This window comes from Oryx dammah, unplaced genomic scaffold (assembly GCF_014754425.2).
Source record: "Oryx dammah isolate SB20612 unplaced genomic scaffold, SCBI_Odam_1.1 HiC_scaffold_2, whole genome shotgun sequence".
Taxonomy (NCBI): domain Eukaryota; kingdom Metazoa; phylum Chordata; class Mammalia; order Artiodactyla; family Bovidae; genus Oryx; species Oryx dammah.
The window spans coordinates 86,128,058-86,148,920 of NW_024070186.1; the positions used below are offsets into that span (position 1 = coordinate 86,128,058).

Below are 20,863 nucleotides of genomic sequence, written 5' to 3' on the forward strand. Positions count from 1 at the left end.
AGGGTGGACACTTTTCCTGACATGGAGCAGATATTATTTTAAGATTTTATTTTTTAATGTGGGCCACTTTGAAGTCTTTATTGAATTTGCTGCAATATTGCCTCTGCTCTATGTGTTGGTTTTTTGGCCACGAGGCATGTGGGAATACTTAGCTCCCACATCTTCTGCACTGGAACGCGAAGTCTCAACCACAGGATTGCCGGGGATTGCCTGACTGAGCAGATATACTGAGCCCAATGCTCCAGCCCACAAGTTGCATATGGGGTATCTCTGATTCCTGCCTCTCACCCCACATCTTTCCTCCCACTTTCTATGTTTCTTAGGATCTTCTCAAATTTCATTTCTTTTCCTAGGTGTACAGCCCCAAACTCACTGCCTCTTGGCCCCTCTCTTCCCTGTTCTGACCTGCTCGATCTTCTGAAATGACTTAGCTGCTCCCGCTGTGGCAGTCCAAAGTGCTGGCAAGACATGGGCAGCCCAGGCAAAACACCAGGCAGGAGGGTGGGCTCATCTGTGGGGCCCTCATTTTCAGGGCGTCCAGGTTTCTATTCCCCTACATGCCCCTCCCTCTACCTGGCTCAGGCTGCCTAGGAATGCAGAAATGGGTGTATTGGTGTTTATATTCTTCCTTGGTGGAGGAAGGGGGTGGAGGCTGAGGAAAGAAAAGACGAGGCAAGGATGATTGGCATGGGGGCCACACCTTCTTTTGTCCTCCTCTGGTACTCTGGCCCCTCGGTGAAACACACCTATTTAAGGCCAGCAGCCAGTGGGGACAGATTCACCTCTGCTCCTCACACCGTCGCTTCTGTGCCGAGGACCTTCCTGGGGGAGCGTGAGGGACCCTTTCCGGAGCCATGAGGGGTACCCACTGGAGGAGGCTCCCCTGCGTGTTCCTGAGCTGCTTGTGTTCCTACCTCCTTGGGCCAGCGGTCCTGGGTAAGTGATGTACTTGGGGCAGCATTTGGGGCTGAGGGTGGCTGACTTCACTGAGCCTCCGAGGAGCTGCGGTCTTTCGTGGGGGGACAAAGAGAGAGGCAGAGAGAGGTGAGTGGGCAGAGATAACACAAGATGAGGGAGAGAGAAACAGAATGCTAGACAGACAGAGGAAGGAGGAAAGAGAGTCAGAGAGAAGCAGGGAGACGTTGGGAGGAACAGCCTGGCTTGGGGAAAACCCACAGGGAGAACCAGGTAAGCAGAACTGTGGAAAGAGAGAGAAAGTTGAGGAGAAGGAATGACACAGAAAAACAGGAAAGCTCCGTGACCAAGCTGGAAGAAAAACTTATAGAAAGATGTAGGGTCATAGGGAAAGACAAGGGAGAAACAGGTACAGAGGGAGGAGGAGGAGGGAGGAGGAGACAAGTAAATAAGTGTTAGTTGCTCAGTTGTGAGCGACTCTTTGCGACCCCATGGACTGCAGCCCACCAGGCTCCTCTATCCATGACATTTTCCAAGCAAGGATACTGGAGTGGGTTGCCATTTCCTTCTCCAGGGGATCTTCCCAATCCAGGGATCGAACCCAGGTCTCCCGCACTGCAGGCAGATTCTTTACCAGTTGAACCACAGGGGAAGTGGTCAATAGCCCACAGCAAAGATGTAATCACAGCTCCCTTGCCTCCTCAGGAGGCCTGAAAAAGACTTCACTTCACCCGAGGACTCATTCCTTATAAGGTGGGTCAGAGGAACACACCTTATGTCTTAGAGATAATGAGAGACGCAATGCCAGGGATGTGGAAGATTCCATCTTCCTTGCCACATTTAAGGGCTTGGCTAAGAGCAAATGGAACCCCCACAATCTCTACCATCCTCACACCCACCCCCTCATCCTCACTACTCATCACAGTGAGGAAACGGAGGCCAGTAGGAGCCTGCAGAGCCTGCAGCTACCAGCCATTCAGGATGTGTTCCTGGGGGTAGACTGAGGGGTGTCTGTAGAAGATATGGCCATGGGCAATGGGGAGAAGATGGATAGGATTTAGGGACCTTGGGTGTGGTCTTGGCTTTGCCAATGAGTGATCTGGTCCTGTAACCAGTTCCCATTGTATATCTTTCCAGGCCTCACTTCCCCATGCAAAAAGCAGGGTGGTGGATGGCATGACCTCTGGTTTGCTAAGTCCTTAAGTTTTAGCATTCTGTGATTTAAAATCAGCACACAAAAATGTTTAGTACCAGCTCTGCGCTTGGCCTTGCATTAAGGTCATCAAGCTCAAGAGGAGCCAGGAAGTGTGTGGAGAGGAGCCCGAAAGGGCAAGAAGTGGGGTGGGAGTAGCAAGAGAAGATGGGTGTGAATGAGGGGCAGACCTTGAAGGTGGAAGGTTGTCCTGAAGCCGCACACAGGTGCCCTGGATCTGAGTCCCATGCAGTGGGAAAGGGCACAGGATGGAAGAGGGCCAGGAAAAGAGGGGGAGTGGGCTGGGAGTTGGCCTCCCAGGCATGTGGTGGAGTATCCAGAGGACCTTGGAGGGAAAAGTAGTCTCCATGGGTCGAGCAGTGAGCCCCCCACATCTGCTGGGTGGGGGCTTCTGGAGAAGTGGGAACTGGTCAGTCTCATTCTCTTGGCTCCCTGAGGGGGTGCCTACAGGTGACTTGCCTATGTCTTAGCCCAGGGTCTGCTTCCATATGGTGCCAGCACCCTCATCCAGGCCAGAGTCCTCTCTGGAGCAGGTGTCTGAGCCTCCACCCCAGGTTGGAAGGAGAAACACTGGGGTTTCCATTGAAAGTGTTACAGGGTAAGGGCTTCAGTAGGAAAAAGCCCTGGCTCTTGAAGGGAAAAGAAGAGAAAGGTGGACAGAGGCAGGCTGGACAGGGAGCCAGCAGAGACTTGGTGTCTACTGGTGGCTTCTGGTAGAAATGGCTCAGAAGGAAGCCTGGAAACCCTAATTCCACACCCTCTGGCAAGAAAACTAAGTCAAGATAAGCCTCAGTCTCCCATACTCTTAGTGGCCTGGTAACCGAAGGGCCACCACCCTCCACAGCTCCTGGGAGGTGAGACTGTAGCAAGTGCAGGAGAAGGGAGGTCCACAGGGGAGAGCCCCTGTGGGGAGAGCCCCAGGGGAGGGCTCTCCTGTCCCCTTCTCTCTAAGAACCACTACTCTATCTAGGAGAGGCCCACCCAACTCGCCAGCATCGCCAGCAGGGGAATCTGAACCCTCCACTGGGGTCTGCCCCACCTTGGGAAACCATCCCTGTGCTTGCACACATGCAAAAGGAGAAAGTCCCTGAACAAGAGGTCCTGATAGGAAAATCCATCAAGTTTAGGTCAATGGCTCAGCAAAATGTAGAGCAAAAAGCAGGAAGTTCAAACCCAAAGACCCCATGTCAAGTTTGCCACTTACCAGCCCAGGGGATAGGAGAATAGAACATTTAGCTCACAGACTTCATTGGCAAAATTAGTGAAATGAAAAGGCGCTATTACTCAGGGTAGTGGTGAAGATAAAATAAGGTTGTATCTAGTACAAAACAGGGGCTTTCCAGGTGGTGCTACTGGTAAAGAACCCACCTCCCAGTGCAGGAGACATAAGACACAGGTTCGATCCCTGGGTCTGGAAGATCCCCTGGAGGAGGGCATGGCAACCCACTCCAGTATTCTTACCTGCAGAATCCCATGGACAGAGGATCCTGGCGGGCTACAGTCCATAGAGTTGTAAAGAGCTAGACATGACTGAAGGGACTTAGGACACACTGACACAGAAGAGAGAGAGGGCCCACTGCATTTTTATTTTATTTTAAAATGTATTAAACTATAGTTGATTTACAAGACTGTGTTAGTTTCAAGTGTACAGCTTCAGATTCTTTTCCATTATAGGTTATTGTAAGATATTGAATATAGTTCTATGTGCTTTACAGTAGGTTCTTGTTTATCTATTTTGTATATAGTGGGGCATATTTATTAATCCCATACTCCTAATTTATCACTGCCCCTCTTTTCCCTTTTGGTAACCGTAAGCTTGTTTTCTATGTCTGTGCAGCTATTTCTGTCTTGCATACAGGTTCATTTGTATTATTATTTAGATTCCACATGTAAGTGATATCATGTGATATTTGTCTCTGATTTATTTCATTTAGTATGATAATCTCTAGGTCCATTCATGTTGCTGCAAATAGCATTATTTCGGGACCACTGCATTTTAGAGCTGGGAGACTAGGGCAGGAGGGTGATAGAGGTAGAATGGAAAGGACATTTCTGTTGGCTTGGAGACATCCTCATTCATCTAAAAGATCTATGATCTCTTTAAAAAACACCTCCCATTTTCCTGTAGGTTTGCAAGTGTCCACTTGGTTTATTCAGAATGTGGCTCTTACATGTAAAAAAATGAAAATAGACCATTTTTTAACTCCATACACAAAAATAAGCTCAAAATAGATTAAAGACTTAAATGTGAGACTGGGCATTATAAAACTCCTAGAGGAAAAAAAAAAAAAACATAGGTGAAACACTCTGTGACATAAATCACAGCAACATCTTTTTCAATCCACCTCCTAGAATAATAGAAATAAAAATAAAAAATAAACAAATGGGATCTATTTAAACTCAAAAGCTTTTGCACAGCAAAGGGAACAATAAACAAAGCCAAAAGACAACCCACAGACTGGGAGAAAATATTTGCAAATGATGTGACTGATAAATGATTAATCTCCAAAATTTACAAACAGTTCATGACACTTAACATAATAATAAGAAACAACCCACTCAAAAAATGGCCAGAAGACCTAAATAGATATTTCTCCAAAAAAGACATACAGATGGCCAATAGACATATGAAAAGATGTTCAACATCACTAATTATCAGAGAAATGAGAATCAAAATACAATGAGATATCACCTCACACCAGCCAGATTGGCTATCATCAAAAAATCCACAAACAATGAATGCTGGAGAGGGTGTGGAGAGAAGAGAATCCTCCTACCCTATTGGTGAGAATGTAAATTGGTACAGCCACTATGGAGAACAGTGTGGAAGTGCCTTTAAAAACTAAAAATAGAGCTAACATATGACCCTACAATCCTACTCCTGGGAATATATCCAGAAAAAACCATGGTCCGAAAAGACACATGCACCCCAATGTTCATTGCAGCACTGTTTACAACAGCCAAGACATGGAAGCAACCTAAATGTCCATCAATGGAGGAATGGATAAAGAAGATGTGATACTTATATACATGGAATATTGCTTGGCCATTAAAAGAATGAAATAATGCCATTTGCAGTGACATGGATGGACCTAGAAAGTGTCATATTGAGTGAAGTAAGTCAGACAGAGAATGAGAGATAACATATGACTTCCCTCAGATATAGAATCTAAAAAGAAATGATACAAATGAACTTACAAAACAGAAAGAGACTTACAGAAAGCAAACTTAGAATTGCCAGAGGTAAAGGGATAGTTAGGGAACACTGCTTAAAAACACTGCTACATTTTAAATGGTTAACCAACAAGGACCTATTGTATGGCACATGAAACTCTGCTCAACGTTATGTGCCAACTTGGATGGGAGCGGAATTTGGGGGAAAATGAGTACATGTACATGTATGGCTGAGTCCCTTCACGGATCTCCTGAAACTATCAAACACTGTTAATTGGTGATATCAGTTCAGTCGCTCAGTTATGTCTGATTATTTACAACCCCATGGACTGAAGCACACCAGGCTTCCCTGTCCATCACCAACTCACGGAGTTTGCTCAAACTCATGTCCATTGAGTCGGTGATGCCATCCACCATCTCATCCTCTGTCATCCCCTTCTCCTCCTGCCTTCAATCTTTCCCAGCATCAGGGTCTTTCCCAATGAGTCAGTTCTCATTGGCTATATACCCCAATACGAAATAAAAAGTTAAAAAAACAAACAAACAAAAACCAAATGACACCGTACACTAAAAAAAAAAAAAAAGTAAAAGAATGTGTCTTCTTGCATGAACTGATGCTGAATGCAGCTCCACCGTGGACAGATGCCCCGTGCTCGGACATGGTGGCTGCACAGTTCCTTGCACAGCAAGCTCCTCCACACCCTTGGTTACTGGGCTCTGTTCCAGATGCAGAGGCTGTCCTTACAGAGTTTGACACACCAGTAATTTATGTCTCCCTTGCCAGGAGAGGCCAAGAAACGGTTGGCCTTTTATGTGCTCAAACAAGTGGTTTGCTACTGTGTCTGTTCTCTGGTTTTGTGGCCCCTCTGAATGCTTCAGAGGGGCACTGATGGAGCCCGCAAAGCCATCTCTCCCAAGCACAGGACTGGAGACTTTCCAGGCCATCTCTTCTTCTAGTTCCTACCTTTCACATTCTACTAGGCTGATTCATGGCAAGCAGAGCCCTACTCACCATTGTGTCCTCATTCCCAGCACAGCACTAAAGAGTTGAGTTGAAGTGAACTCCATTTTTGGCATTTTATAGAGTTTTAAATACTCAACATTTTCCTTGAGATTCCAAAGTGGGCCCAGAAACTAGGCGTCTGTGTTTTGCAGCCTCCAGAGTCACGGCCAGTCCTGTGGAGGGCACTGGCTTATGCAACAAGAAGCCGGATTCTCCACGTGTGCACTTTTAAGGTCTGCATAGACATCTCTGATCTGTATAGAAGCCCCCAACCAAAATTGCAGCTTGAATTTGATAATGAGTTTGAGGGAATTCAGAACAGAAAAGAGTGAGGAGTTACTCATTCACTTGCTGAATTTTGACTCGTGCCAAATGTTCTAGACACAAGGATAATGAAGTCATGGTTTCTGCCTCCAAAGCTTGTGTGTGGTCATGCAGCCCATAAATCGGGAAGCTGGGTCTAGAAGGCGGGTCACTGCATTAGCATTGTGACACACAAGCTCTGTAAACCAGCCCGGCTCATCAATGGAGGATGAACAGCAGCACCCACACCTCATGCTGAGATAGTCATCTGTTCATTCATTCATACGTTTGTTAGTCAAACAACTATTTAAGGAGTTGTGCCTGACATTGTTCCAGGGCAGCGCTGTGTGAACACAGAGAAGAATGAAACAGCCGAGGCCCAGCCTCCTGGAGCTAAGATCTAGTGTGCAGAGAGTTACAAAATAATTACAGAAAAATTCCTCAAATGTGGTGTTATGTTGAACAAGTATTATGATGAGAGCAAAGTAGGGAAACTTCATTTAGATTGATAAGTTCATGAAGGCCTTTCTGAGGAAGTGCTGTGCATATGAGCTGAGACCCAAGTCTAAGTAATAAAATGAGGTGGAAATTGGGGCGGGGGGAGGGTGGAGGAGGGAGAGGGAACATGAGCCAGGCAGGGGAAGACGTGCAGGGTAAGGAGAGACCTTGGCCCTTAGGAGTACTTGAAAGAGGTAGGCAGATCCGGATGTGGTAAGACCTTGTAAATGGTGAAATGGAGTGTGGATTTTAAGGAACTAAGATGGGCAGACATGGGATTCCCAGGTGGTGCTAGTGGTAAAGATCCTGCCTGCCAATACAGGAGATGTAAGAGATTTGGGTTCGATCCCTGTGTCGGGAAGATACCCTGGGGGAGGGCATGGCAACCCATTCCAGTATTCTTGCCTGGAGAATCCCACAGACCATGGAGCCTGGCAGGCTACAGTCCATAGGGTCGCAAAGAGTTGGACACGACTGAGGTGACTTAGCACTTAGCACAAGATGGGCAGACAGTACAGGGTTATAGGTAAAGAAGTGATATGATCAGGTTTGAACTTTGGAATGGCTGCTCTGGATTCCTGGAGGGAAATGGATTGGAAAGGGGCAAGGGTGAATTGGAAACCAGTTAAGAACTGGCTGTAGGAGTCCCAGCAGAAAGTGCTATGGCATGGCCTGGTGGTAGCAGCAAAGATCTGGGAAGGGAGTGGTAAAATCATCAGCAAGCTGACCTTCTGCCCTAATAAGGACACGGTCACAAGGACTGCTGCCTTTGCCAGGCTCTCAGGGCTTCCCAGGTGGCACCAGTGGTAAAGAACCCTCTTGCCAATGCAGGAGATGCAAGAGATTGGGTTTGATCACTGGGTCAGAAAGACCCCCTGGAGGAGGGCATGGCAACATATTCTAGTATTCTTGCCTGGAAAATCCCATGGACAGAGGAGCCCAGTGGGCTACAGTCCACGGGGTTTAAAAGAGTCAGACATGACTGAAGCAACTGAGTATGCACGCAGGACTTTGTAGACACGAAGACAGCAGACAGTGCAGAGTGCCTTTTATTGAGTTTAGATACTGGGCTAACTATTTTACATACTGTACCCCTTGGTATTACTAGCATCTACCCTCATCCCAATGGCACCCCACTCCAGTACTCTTGCCTGGAAAATCCCATGGACGGAGGAGTCTGGTAGGCTGCAGTCCATGGGGTCGCGAAGAGTCGGACACGACTGAGCAACTTCACTTTCACTTTTCACTTTCATGCATTGGAGAAAGAAATGGCAACCCACTCCAGTGTTCTTGCCTGGAGAATCCTGGGGTGGGGGAGCCAGGTGGGCTGCTGTCTAAGGGTTTGCTCAGAGTCGGACATGACTGAAGCGACTTAGCAGCAGCAGCAACCCTCATCCCACTTTTATAGATAAGGACCTCAAGACTCAGAGAGGTCAAGTAACTTGCCCAAGTTACATGTGAATGTTGGTCAGTTTGACACTGAAACTGACACTTAAAAAGAAAAAATTGAAGTATAGGTGATCTACAATGTTGTGTTAGTTTCTGGTATACAGCAAAGTGATTCAGTTACGTAAAGAATATATATACATATATATGTATATATATATTCATGCTCCTTTCCATTATGGTTAATTGAAATCATTGACCATAATTTCCTGTGCTATTCAGTAGGATCTAGTTGTTTATCTATTTTGTATGTAGCAGTGTGTATCTGTTCGTCTAGTCAAGGCTATGGTTTTTCCAGTAGTCATGTATGGATGTGACAGTTGGACTGTAAAGAAAGCTGAGCACCGAAGAGTTGATGCTTTTGAACTGTGGTGTTGGAGAAGACTCTTGAGAATCCCTTGGACTGCAAGGAGATCCAACCAGTCCATCCTAAAGGAAATCAGTCCTGAATATTCATTGGAAGGACTGATGCTGAAGCTGAAACTCCAATACTTTGGCCACCTGATGAGAAGAACTGACTCATTGGAAAAGACCCTGATGCTGGAAAAGATTGAAGGCGGGAGGAGAAGGGTACGACAGAGGATGAGATGATTGGATGGCATCACCGACTCAATGGACATAAGTTTGAGTAAACCCCGGGAGCTGGTGATGGAGGGAGGCCTGGCATGATGGAGTCCGTGAGGTCTTAAAGAGCTGGACACGACTGAGCAACTGAACTGAACTGAGGGTGTATCTGTTAGGCTTCTCTCAGTCTTCGCTCAGTTGGTAAAGAATCTGCCTACAATGTAGTAATTTGCCTGCAATGCAGGAGAACCAGGTTTGATTCCCGGGTCCAGAAGATCCCCTGGAGAAGGAAATGGCAACCCACTCCAGTATTTTTGCCTGAAAATTCTCATGGACAGAAGAGCCTGACAGGCTACAGTCCATGGGGTCACAAGAGTCAGACACAACTTAGCCACTAAACCACCACCAGTGTATATCTGTTAATCCTGGATTCCTAATTTATCCCTCCCCTCTTCCCCTTTGGAGACCATAAGTTTGTTTTCTATATCTGTGAATCTGTGGAACTCACACTCTTAAGTACTCTGTGGCCTTGTCTCCATTGACTTGTCCCTGTCAGCCTCAGAAAGGACCTTGTTAGTGGGCATCAGAGGTACTGTGTTTGTCTGGAATCACAGCTAAAACAACCAATCAAACATTGAATCATAATAGCTACTACCATATCATTTTCCCACTTCATTCTCTACTCCTTCAAGTCAAAGACCAGCTGACCTGTGTTCTGAGGGAATCAGGACAATGGAAAAATCACTGATGTTGTTACAGATTTCTTAAGCCTTTCTTCCTTTTCCTCATCAGTAAATGGAGCCACCTTCTTAGAGCTGATGGAAAAAAATTATGTCAATAACATAAAATAAAATCATTTAGAATTCATCTTTATAGCTGGCTTCAAAGCAAGAACTTTGTCTCCTCTTTCCAACTATACTCACCGAAGTCATATCTCAAACAATGCCTATTGACCACCGTTTCTTCACCTTGGATATCACCACAAGTTATTTAATCTAATGTCTCCCAGCATCTGGTGTGGCAATACCACAGTTACCCTGATGATAATCCCAGAAGCTCTGGAACCAAGTCAAAAAGTGTCACAATCCAGCTTTGACCATCAGCTTACCAGCACCACTCCAACTTTCCTTTTCAGTGCCCCCATCTCCAGCTTCCACCATCTTGGTCTTGGAGCTCATCTCTCCCTGACCCCCACTAAGGCAGGCACACCGTCCTAGCCTAGGGAAGCCTCAGGAGTCTGGCTACCTTTTGCCCCAGCCGTGTTCACGCTTCCCAGACTGCGGCCATTGTATTGTTCTCCTCCTGGCTCCTGGACCACTGTGACAGTCACAGGAGAAATAGATGCCGTTTAACCCTCTCTCCAACCTCAGCTGAAGGAACCAACCAGGACCAACCAGCTGAGGATACCTTGAGTTCATCCATTCAACAGATGTCTGCCAAGTAATTCCTGTACGCCTGCCATCATTCCAGGCACTGGCTCCATCATGGGCTCAGTCATCCTAAGGGCATTTGGAATTAGCATCTTTCCTCATCTTGAATTCTAGGGACAATGGAGGAAAAATACCCAGCAGACACAACAGTGGCCACAGGTTCTGTTTCCTCTAAGATAACAGCAAGAACACGAAGCACAGCCTCCAGTTCCATTGCCACAGTTCCGAGAGCAGGGGCTCCAGCGGCCTCCGCATCCTTCATCTAGCACCAACCCATCACCTCTGAGGGACAGCTCTGGAAAGTCTTCAGCTATCAAATCCTGACCACCCCCAACAAAGAAAGCTCTCAGAAATTTCAGCCTTTAGTCGCCAAGAATGTCTGAGAGGACGACATCCTCATCCTTGACCTGGGAAGTGCAGACCCAGCTCTCTGTGAGCAACAAGTCACACATCCTGTCTCCTCCTCTGTGAGAGGGACTGCGGCTGCGTCCGCATGAGCTCAGGGGCTGTGCCCATTCTGAGACGGACACACGCACAAATGGCCTGGACTCCCTGCACAGGACAGCCAGGTGCATGGTTCTGTCTTTCCTCCAGCTTCTACACACCTTTCAGGGCACTGCTGCCCACTGGGGAGTCAGTTTTCTCTTCAAGGTGAATCTTGCCATTGGGTGATTTCCTTGGTGCTCCACTGCTCTAGGCACAGCTGGCGAAGAGCCCCACAAATCAGGAAACAAGAGCAGAAAGCTGAAACTTTGTGGGTGACACGCTGGAGCAGGAGGCTCTAATCCACTCACCTTATAGTTAGCAAGTTCTCTAAAGGCTCAAAAGGACACAGCCCTGTTTGACAAGATTTTTCTCAAAGGAAGAAGATATTGGGCCGTTCTCGCTCATCCACTGCCAATGGGACTATACTTTGGCATGACTTTTCTGCAAAGAAATTTGGCAGTATGTATTAATGACATGGGGCTTCCACGGTGGCTCAGATGGTAAAGAATCTGACTGCAATGCAGGAGACCCCGGGTTCAGTTCCTGGGTCTGGAGGATCCCCTGGAGAAGGAAATGATTACCCACTCCAGTATTCATGCCTGGAGAATTCCATGGACAGGGGAGCCTGGCAGGCTACAGTCCATGGGGTTGATACAACTGAGTGATTAACGCTTTCAGCTTTCATTCATGACATGAAGACTTTTATAAGCATTAACCAGTCATTCTACTTACAGAAATTTATGTTGAGGAAATGAGCTGAACAAAGAAAACAAAACAAAATATCATTCAGAAAGATAGTCATCAAAACTTTATCATAGCAATACACTGGAAACAGGCTAAGTGTCCAACAATAAGTTAACATGGGAATATTATTTGATGTAAAAATGATGTCCAGTGTTCCACAAGGGACACAGACTCTCTCTCTCTCTTCCCTTCCCCTCCACTCCCAACACACTAGCAACATATGGAAAGAACATAAAGGTTTATTAAGGAAAAATATACAAGCAAAGGGTACATGATTCTTGAGCTCCCATTATTTCACAGAGAGGTGGTTATAGCGGGACACATGGAGGAAGCGCTCCAGGAGAGAGGCCTGCCCCAGCGCTACTGCTGCTTGTAGGGAGATGGGAATGGTAACAATGCAAGTATTCAGGCTGAGGGGGTGGCTTTGTTCGTAAAGGGAAGCCTCCAGAGCCTAGTCAGTGGTGTTCACCTAGACATCCAAGATCTTGCTGTTGACCTTAGCTGGCCCAATCCCCCTGAGCCAGCTCTTCCAGGCCTACAAACAGAGGGAGACAAAGAACTGCCATCCAAGACAGAAAAGGTCTGTCTTTCTTCAGGGTATCTGAACAAAGAATAAAAGCATGAAGAAATGCTTATTATATCAATAAAATTTTTTAAAAGAATACAAAGTTATGTATACTAGGTAACTATGTATTTTTTAAAGCATAAGAAAAATTATAGAAGGACACATACCAATGTGATTGCCTGGGTAAGATTATGCGGTTTGGTCTTTCAAAGATCTATATTTTACAATTTTTATATAATGAGTATGTCTTCTTTAATATATTTTAATATCATTTAACTTTGTCCATAAAGATTAGCCATATCATTTGTTAGGTTTATTCTTAGGTACTTTATATTTGTCACTAACAAAAACACTACCACCAAAAATCTCTTTTTTTTTTTTTTTGCTGATGTATAGGACTTACTTACTGGATCATATGGTAATTCTATTTTTATTTTTTTTAAAGAACTGCCATACTGTTCCTGCCATCCTGACTATACCATTTTATATTTCCACCAACAGAGAACAAGGGTTCCAATAGTCCCACATCTTCGTCTGCAAACGGACAATTTTACTTATTTCTCGTTCCAATTTGGATGACTTTTATTTTATTTTATTTTTTCTTGTGTAATTGATTTGGCTAGAACTCCCAGCACTTATCTTGGACAAGTTACTTATTAAGATTGAGTCTCAGTCTCTAATTTGTAAAAGGAGGGCACTTAACTAGATCTCTAACATAGCCTGTTTCTTTATAATTTCTTCCCTTTCTAGAAGATACTGTTAATAGAACAAGTTTTCTATATGATAATCTTTTACTTACACAAAAGTAGATACTGGCTAGAATTTTATTCTATTAACTGTTGGATTCTTCTCAATATTTATTAAATTTTGTATTGCTTGACCTTTGGGCTATAATTTTTTTATATTATACAGCTTCCTTGGTGGTTCAAATGGTAAAGAATCCACCTGAAATACAGGACACCCAGATTCGATCTCTGGGTCGGGAAGATCCCCTGGAGAAGGGAATGGCAACCCACTCCAGTATTCTTGCCTGAACAATCCCATGAACAGAGGAGTCTGGAGGGCTACAGTCCATGGGGTTGAAAAGAGTCAGACACGACTAAGTGACTAATCCAGTACTGTGTTGAATAGAAGTGGCGAAAACAGGCACCCTTGCCTTGTTCCTGATCTTAAAGAGAAACACTGCAGTGTTTCACCATTGAGTATGATATTTGCCATGGCATTTTCGTATATGACTTTCATTTTATTGATGTAGTTTCCCTCTACTTCTAGTTTGTTGAGGCTTTTTATCATGAAAGAGTGTCAAATTTTATCAAATGCTTTTTCTGCATCAGTTTAGGTGATCATGTCATTTCTCCCCTTCATTTTGTTAATATGATATATCACCCTAATCAAGTTTCTTATGTTGAATCAATATTGCATTTCAGAAATAAATCTCATTTGGTCATGGTGTATAATCCTTTTAATATACTGCTGAACTCAGCTTGCTATTGTTTTGTTGAGGATTTTTGCATCAATGTTCATAAGGAATATTGTCATAAGGGATATCATTTTCTTTTCCTATAGTGTCTTTGCCTGGGTTTAGTATCGAGGTAATGCTGGCTTAAAAGAATGAGTTAGAAAGTACTCCTTCCTCTTCAACTTACTGGGAAAGTTTGAGAAGGATTGATGTTCGTTCTTCAAGTGTTTGGTAGAATTCACTAGTGAAGCCATCAGGCCCAGTGCTTTTCTTTGTTGCTTCAATCTCCTTACAAGTTATATGTCTATTTAGATTTTCTATTTGTCCATAACTTAGTCTTGATAGATTTTGTGTTTCTAGGAGACACATTGATCATTGTATCTAGGTTATCCAGTTTGTTGGTGTATAATTGTTCATAGTAATCTCTTATAATCCTTCAAATTTCTGTAGAATTGGTAATAATGCCCTGATTCTTATTTCTAGTTTTAGTAATTTGAGTCTTCTTTCTTTTTTTTTCCTTTAGTCAGTCTAGGTAAAATTTATCAATATTGGGTCTTTCCAAAGAACCAACTTTTAGTTTAATTAATTCTCTCTATTGTTTTTCTATTCTCTATCTCATTTATGTTTGCTCTGATCTTTATTATATCTTTCCTTCTGCTAGCAGTGTGCTTATTTTGTCTTCCAAAAAACCAAGTTTTGGCCTTATTAATTCTGTTTTCAACTGTTTTTCTATCACTGAACTCTGTTCTTAATTATATTGTTCATTCAGCTTTCTTTTTCTTTTTTTTCTTTCTGGTTTTTCTAGGCCATCTTTTCACTGAGGATTCCAGGTTATGCAGAAGATCCTCAATTTATAGAAAACATTTCTTATACATTATCTGGCATTTGCAGGTTTTGTAAAGGCTTCTCTCTTCTGCCATTTTGCTGGAAATGGAGCTGTACTACTTTCATCAGTGAACAAACAAAAACCTTTACCTAAGAATGTGGGTTGTGCAATCATAAAACTTTTGCTACTGATATTGATTTTAACAGAGGTGATGCAGGTTCTGAAAAGGTTTAATTGCTGAGAATCTATAATAAGTTTACTAAGTTTGGTATGTAAATAGCATCTGTCTGGTGACTCAAAGCCAGATGACAGAGTATTGCTTTTATTTATGTTCTTAGGGAAATATACTGTCTGATGATAATTGCAGAGGTATGTCTTCCAATCCAAGCTAGAGAAACCAAGTTGTGCAAATTTACTGAGGAGAGAGCAAGTATAGAATATGGAATCCTATAAACAAGTCTACTCATTATTCTGAATAAAGGAAGTCCCCTTTTAAAGTTGAAGCAGATTGCTCAGATAAGTGCTTAATAAATACCTGTGGAACTGAAAAAATAAAATAAAATTGAAGCAGAGTCATTTGGGGTGAAGTAGAAACCCAAGGACTTTCTAACACAGGTCTGCAGCTCAATCCATGCATTTTTCCATACCAGCTTAGAAGTGTGTCACCTGTAATTAGTTACTATTAATAAATAGTAGGTGAGTCACTTTCAACAAATTATAGCTACAGGGTGAGTCACTTTTTAATTAATTAGAGCTGATTCATAGTCACTCTCACTCACTTGAAAGTCAAAGTTGTATTGAAGTATAGTGGACTTAACGATGTTGTATTAACTTCTGCTGTACAGCAAAGTGCCTCAGCTATAAACATATATATCCTTTGCCATTATGGTTATCACAGGATATTGAACATACTTCCATTTACTATACAGCAGGAACTTGTTTATCCATCAAATTGCTTTCTTAAGAAGAGAAAGTCGTGAATTTGTGGTCAACTCCAGGAATGGCACTCAAACCTATATTCTTCTTTAGAAGTTTGTCTTACTGTGAACTACATCCCTCCAACTAGTTGTGAGCACAGAAGTTAATTTTTTTTTTTTTTTTGAGAACAGCAAGGGAGCTAATAGAAACCAAAAAAAGTGTGTTCCTGAGGGAGGAAAAAAAAGACTCAAGGTTTCTTTTTGGTTTTGAAGACTTGTGGACCTTAAAGATAAAATTCAGGAGGATGGTACACTCTCCTGGCTGGCTGAGGCTTTGTCTATAGCTAGTGCGAGTGCAGCCAAATATTTAAAATAAAACAGGTTGAAATTTAAACATTTTGCCTGGTAAATAAACTGGAAAAAAAAAAAAAAACTAGCCATGATCAATTAGATTAACATCATGTTATGATGTGGCCAGGGCTAGAGTATGTGTACTTACTCATGAGGTTTCTGCTAAACTGGGAGAAATGTAAAAATAAACATTAAAAAAGGTAGAAATTTAATTTGCTTTTTAAAAAAATGCTATAATTCAGGTTGAAGGAGTTAACACTCCTTTACACCATGGAGTTTAAAATAGTCTGGTCACTTCTCTAGTCTAATCCTGCCTCCTTCCTCATAAGGAAGACGGCTGTAAGTTGTTATATTCTTGAGATTTTTTTTTTCTTAACTGTTTGAAGCATCCCTGATCAGGCCACCTTACTCTGCAGGAATCCTGCTCCTCCATCCCTTAGTCTTTACTGTAGCATTTTTCTAAGCCTCCCTCCAGGCATGTCTAAACCACTGACCTGGTAAAAGTTTTATTGACCAGACCTAACCTGGGATCATTTAGCCTCGGTGATGCCTGGCAACCTAGGAATGCACACCACACCTTGAGACCGAGTGCTTTCCTCCTGCAAGGATACTATTTACTCTCCACAGGGAAGGAATTTGTCTTCATCTTTTTGTCTCTCAGTGCACTCTTAAGGGAAGGAGTATTTGGTAACTTTAGCGAGAAGACTGGCCATTTCAAATAAAAAATATTAAAATTTGATTTTATTCAAATTCTTTGGGAAAAACCGATGATGCTTTTTCATTTCAAAAGCACATTCCTTTTTATAGGATTTTTTAAAATTAGTGTAGGTAGTTGACAAATTCCCAGGTAGATCAGTGGTAAAGAATCCACCTCCCAATGCAGGAGACCCTGGAGATGTGGGTTTGATCCCTGGATGGGGAAGATCTCCTGGAGAAGGGAGTGGCAACCCGTTCCAGTATTCTTGCCTGGAGAATCCCATGGACAGAGGAGTCTTGCAGGCTACCACCATGGTGTTACAGCTGAGTGACTGAGCACAAACACACGTTACAGCTGACAAAATTACTTTTGAGGCCTTGAATGAATGTCAGAGCACTCGGCACCTAGAGGAATGTTTTGAATCTGGCTAATCATGAAAAATCCGCCCCCTTTGCAAAAGTATTTAAAAAAACCGGCTACTCAAAAGGGAGAGGATATATATAGATATCTATGGCTGATTCATGTTGATGTTTAACAGAGAACAACAAAATTCTGTAAAGCAATTATCCTTCAATAAAATAATTAATTAATTTAAAAGAAAAACTGGCTATTTTCCCCTTGGAGAAAAAAGCTCTTTTCAAAGAAAAAGCAGTGTCTTAGCCTTAATGTTCATGTTACTTAAGAGAATATCTCCTGATAAATGGGAAAGGTATTTCTGTAAAGAACTAAATACTGCAAATTTACTAAAAACTAAATTCATTGTTGTATACAACAAATTGTATTAGAAAAAATTTATTGTCAACCTAAGGGTTGAATCAAAAAGATGTTAGCTCTGTGTTTTTTTAAAGAAAAAATTTTTTAAATTAAAGGTAGTTTGGGGGAAAAATCAGATAATGTACCTGAACTAATGTAAAATATAAAATGAAATTAGCTTGTCATCAACAAACTGCTACTATTACACCTCTCTCTTTAACACTGGGTGTAGACTTTTGTTGAGAGCATCTATAAAAAAGGCCATCCAATGACTTTTATGGGCCCTAGGCACTGTTGTCTTCCGGGGCTTCTTCCTCTGATTAAAAAAAAAAGTAAAAGCTATATTTTATGACTGTGTTGGAGTAATGCAATCAAAGGTGGATTCATTATTACATATTCATTACCATTACATCGATTTTCCCCCTTCTGATTGAAAAAGAAAGTAACAGGAATGTATCCAAAAGTAGCTTAGGCCTGGCTCTGTGCCTCACCTACTTGCCAGCCTGCTGGCAATTGTAAGGCAATGGTGCCTTGAAAAAAAGCTTGCTGAGGTTTGTTAAAACAGCTTGCTGAGGTTGGTCTGTTTTCAGGACCTCTCACGTGATTTTACAAATAACCAGAACTCATATTACTCCCAGTTAAAAAGCAAAGTAGGGAAAGTTCTGGATTGTAGGTAGAGGGACCACCCAAAAAGATGACAGTAAATGAAATAAAATATATATATCTGAATATAAGAGAGTCCTCCCCCCGAAAAAAAATTTATTCCAGAGAAGAGGGAATCACTTATACACTGAGTCCTCATAAATTCTCTTGTGTTATTAGGTGCGGTCCCAAATGGTTTGGGCTTCCCTGGTAGCTCAGTTGGTAAAGAATTCACCTGCAATGCAGGAGACCCTGATTCGATTCCTGGGTCAGGACGATCTGCTGGAGAAGAGATAGGCTACCCACTCCAGTATTCTTGGGCTTCCCTGGTGGCTTCCCAAATGCTTTATACTGATAAACAAAGTCATGTGAGACAGTACAAGTAATTGACGTGTACTGTCAGCAGTACATATATCTAGTCATGTGAAGTATCAAATACACAAGTTCACAATATTTCCCTTTTCTTGCTTTTTGAAGAAGGTCCTGATGGGTCAGCAAAATTCTTAGGTGTTTGAGATGAGATACAAGAGAGAGAAGGACTTCCCTGGTGGCTCAATGGCAAAGAATCCGCCTACCAATGCGGGAGACATGGGTTCGATTCTTGAGTTGGGAAGATATCCAAGAGAAGGAAATGACAACCCACTCCTGTATTCTTGCCTGGGAAATCCCATGGATGGAGGAGCCTGGCAGGCTACAGTTGAAGGGATCCCAAAGAGCTGGACATGACTTAGCAACTAAAAAACAACGAGAGAGAAAGAAAAGAACATAAGATTGTTGCTGGGGGTGGGGGTGGAGGCGGGGAGTGAAAACTTTTTAGAGATGGGATTAGGAGACAGGTGGGAAGGAAAACTGAGAGATGAACACTAGGTTAAGGAAAAGAAAAAGAGGCTATGAAAAATACAGAAGGCTATTCATCTCCTTTATCATGTTCGAACAATATTTGTATAAGATATGCAAAAATTTGAAATTTTGTGATTGAATAAACAGTGTGTGTATTTTAATTAAAACACTGTTCTAAGATGGAAGCTCATGTAGCTTGGCTTCCATATAAGCCTTATATGGGGAAAGTAGGAGTGTATTGAGCCAGTTTCAATGACCAAACCCAGAAAATTTATGATAATGGAGAAAATGTTAGCACAAAGACATTCATTGCAGTATTATTTATGACTAGGTGGCACAGTATTGGTAGAAATCCTGTTGTTTGTTGTTTAGTTGCTAAATCATGTCGAACTCTTTATGACCTTGTGGACTGCAGTCCACCAGGCCTCCCTGTCCTTCATTATCTCCCAAAGTTTGCTCAAACTCATATCCATTGAGTTGGTGATGCCATCCAACCATCTCATCCTCTGTTGCCCCTTTCTCCCCCTGCCCTCAAACTTCCCCATATCCAAGTCTTTTCTAATGAGTCACCTCTTTTCATCAGGTGACCAAAATATTGGAGCCTCAGCTTCAGCAACAGTACTTCTAATGAGTATTCAGGATTGATTTCCTTTAGGACTGATTGGTTTGATCTCCTTGCAGTCCAAGGGAGTCTTAAGAGTCTTCTCCAGCACCACAATTTGAGAGCATCAGTTCTTTGTCACTCAGCATTCTTTATGCACCAATTCTCACATCCATACATGACTAGTGGAAGAACCATAGCTTTGACTATATGGACCTTTGTCCGCAAAGTGATGTCTCTGCTTTTTAATATGTTGTCTAGGTTTGTCATAGCTTTCCTTCTAAGAAGCAAGAGTCTTTTAATTTTATGGCTGCAGTCATTGCTGCCAACAATTTTGGAGCCCAAGAAAATAAAATCTGTGATTTTGGAGCACAAGAAAAGAAGTCTTAGACATGGTTTAATAATTCTGCAGCCATTCATTATGAAGCACTGTGATATAGAGTGCCACATGTGAAAAATAATTGTGTTATAAACTCCAACATCACAGAAGGAAACTCTTGTCTCATGAGTCCTTGTATCTTATATTTACAGGCACTGCCCAAACCCAGTGGGCATCTTTGACAAGCGGACACTGTCCGACAAGCAGTGTTACTGAGGACCTGTCCCCTTCCAGCATCAGCCACACACCTCCCACATCATCAGAACTGATGACAGGAACAACCTCAGCCAACATCACTGTAGGTCAAGCAAAGGAAATATCACCCTCTGTTACTAGCAATTTTGATCCAGTCACCTCAGCAGTCTCAATAGCAGTTGGAGGAAAGAGACAATCAAAGGTATTTTCTTCCAGTTCCACTACTCGGGACACATCAGCATCTTCTCAAAACTACCAGGCTCTGCTCAGAAAGACCAAGGAAGAATCCCAAGCCACCACCATCACAGCAGTGAGGCAGTCATTACCTTCATCCTCTTCAAGTGGACATGCAACACAATTGAAAACTACCCATGAGACATTCCTTTCAGGCAAAACAATCTCTTCAGTCTCATCCGGTGTGAGTCACATGCTTGTAACAAAATCAAAAATGTTGACAGCACCAACCTCAACAGACAAAACGTTCTTCCCATCAAATGTAAGCAATACATCTCCAATGACATCAGCATCTTCTCAGAACCACCAGACTCCGAGCATGAAAATCACGGGAGGAACACAAACCACCATTGTCACAGCGGTGAGTACATCAACTGTCTCATCATCGACACGTGCACACAAATCTACAGAAGGCACTTCCCAGAGGACATCTCCTTCAGGGGCAACAACCACTTCATTCCCACCCTATGTGAGGCATACATCTACAGTAACATCAAAAATATGGAAAACAAAGTCCTCAGCAGACACCACTGTAGGAAACTCAAGAAACACATCACCAACTCTACCGAGACATATCCATCCAGTCTCCACAGTGTCAATGAAAACTGGACCAGAGAAACAATCAAGC

General features: G+C 42.9%; 1 protein-coding gene across 1 annotated transcript in view; it reads left to right on the plus strand.

Annotated features, from left to right (window-relative positions):
• Positions 1 to 290: 290 nt before the first annotated feature.
• The window catches only part of MUC4 (mucin 4, cell surface associated), a 48,498-nt gene continuing 27,925 nt past the window's right edge, over positions 291 to 20,863 (plus strand). Inside the window, 2 exon segments of the mRNA XM_040250079.1 lie at positions 291 to 936; positions 19,959 to 20,675. Of these exon segments, the coding sequence (XP_040106013.1) occupies positions 855 to 936; positions 19,959 to 20,675 (799 nt within the window). The 5' untranslated portion in view covers positions 291 to 854.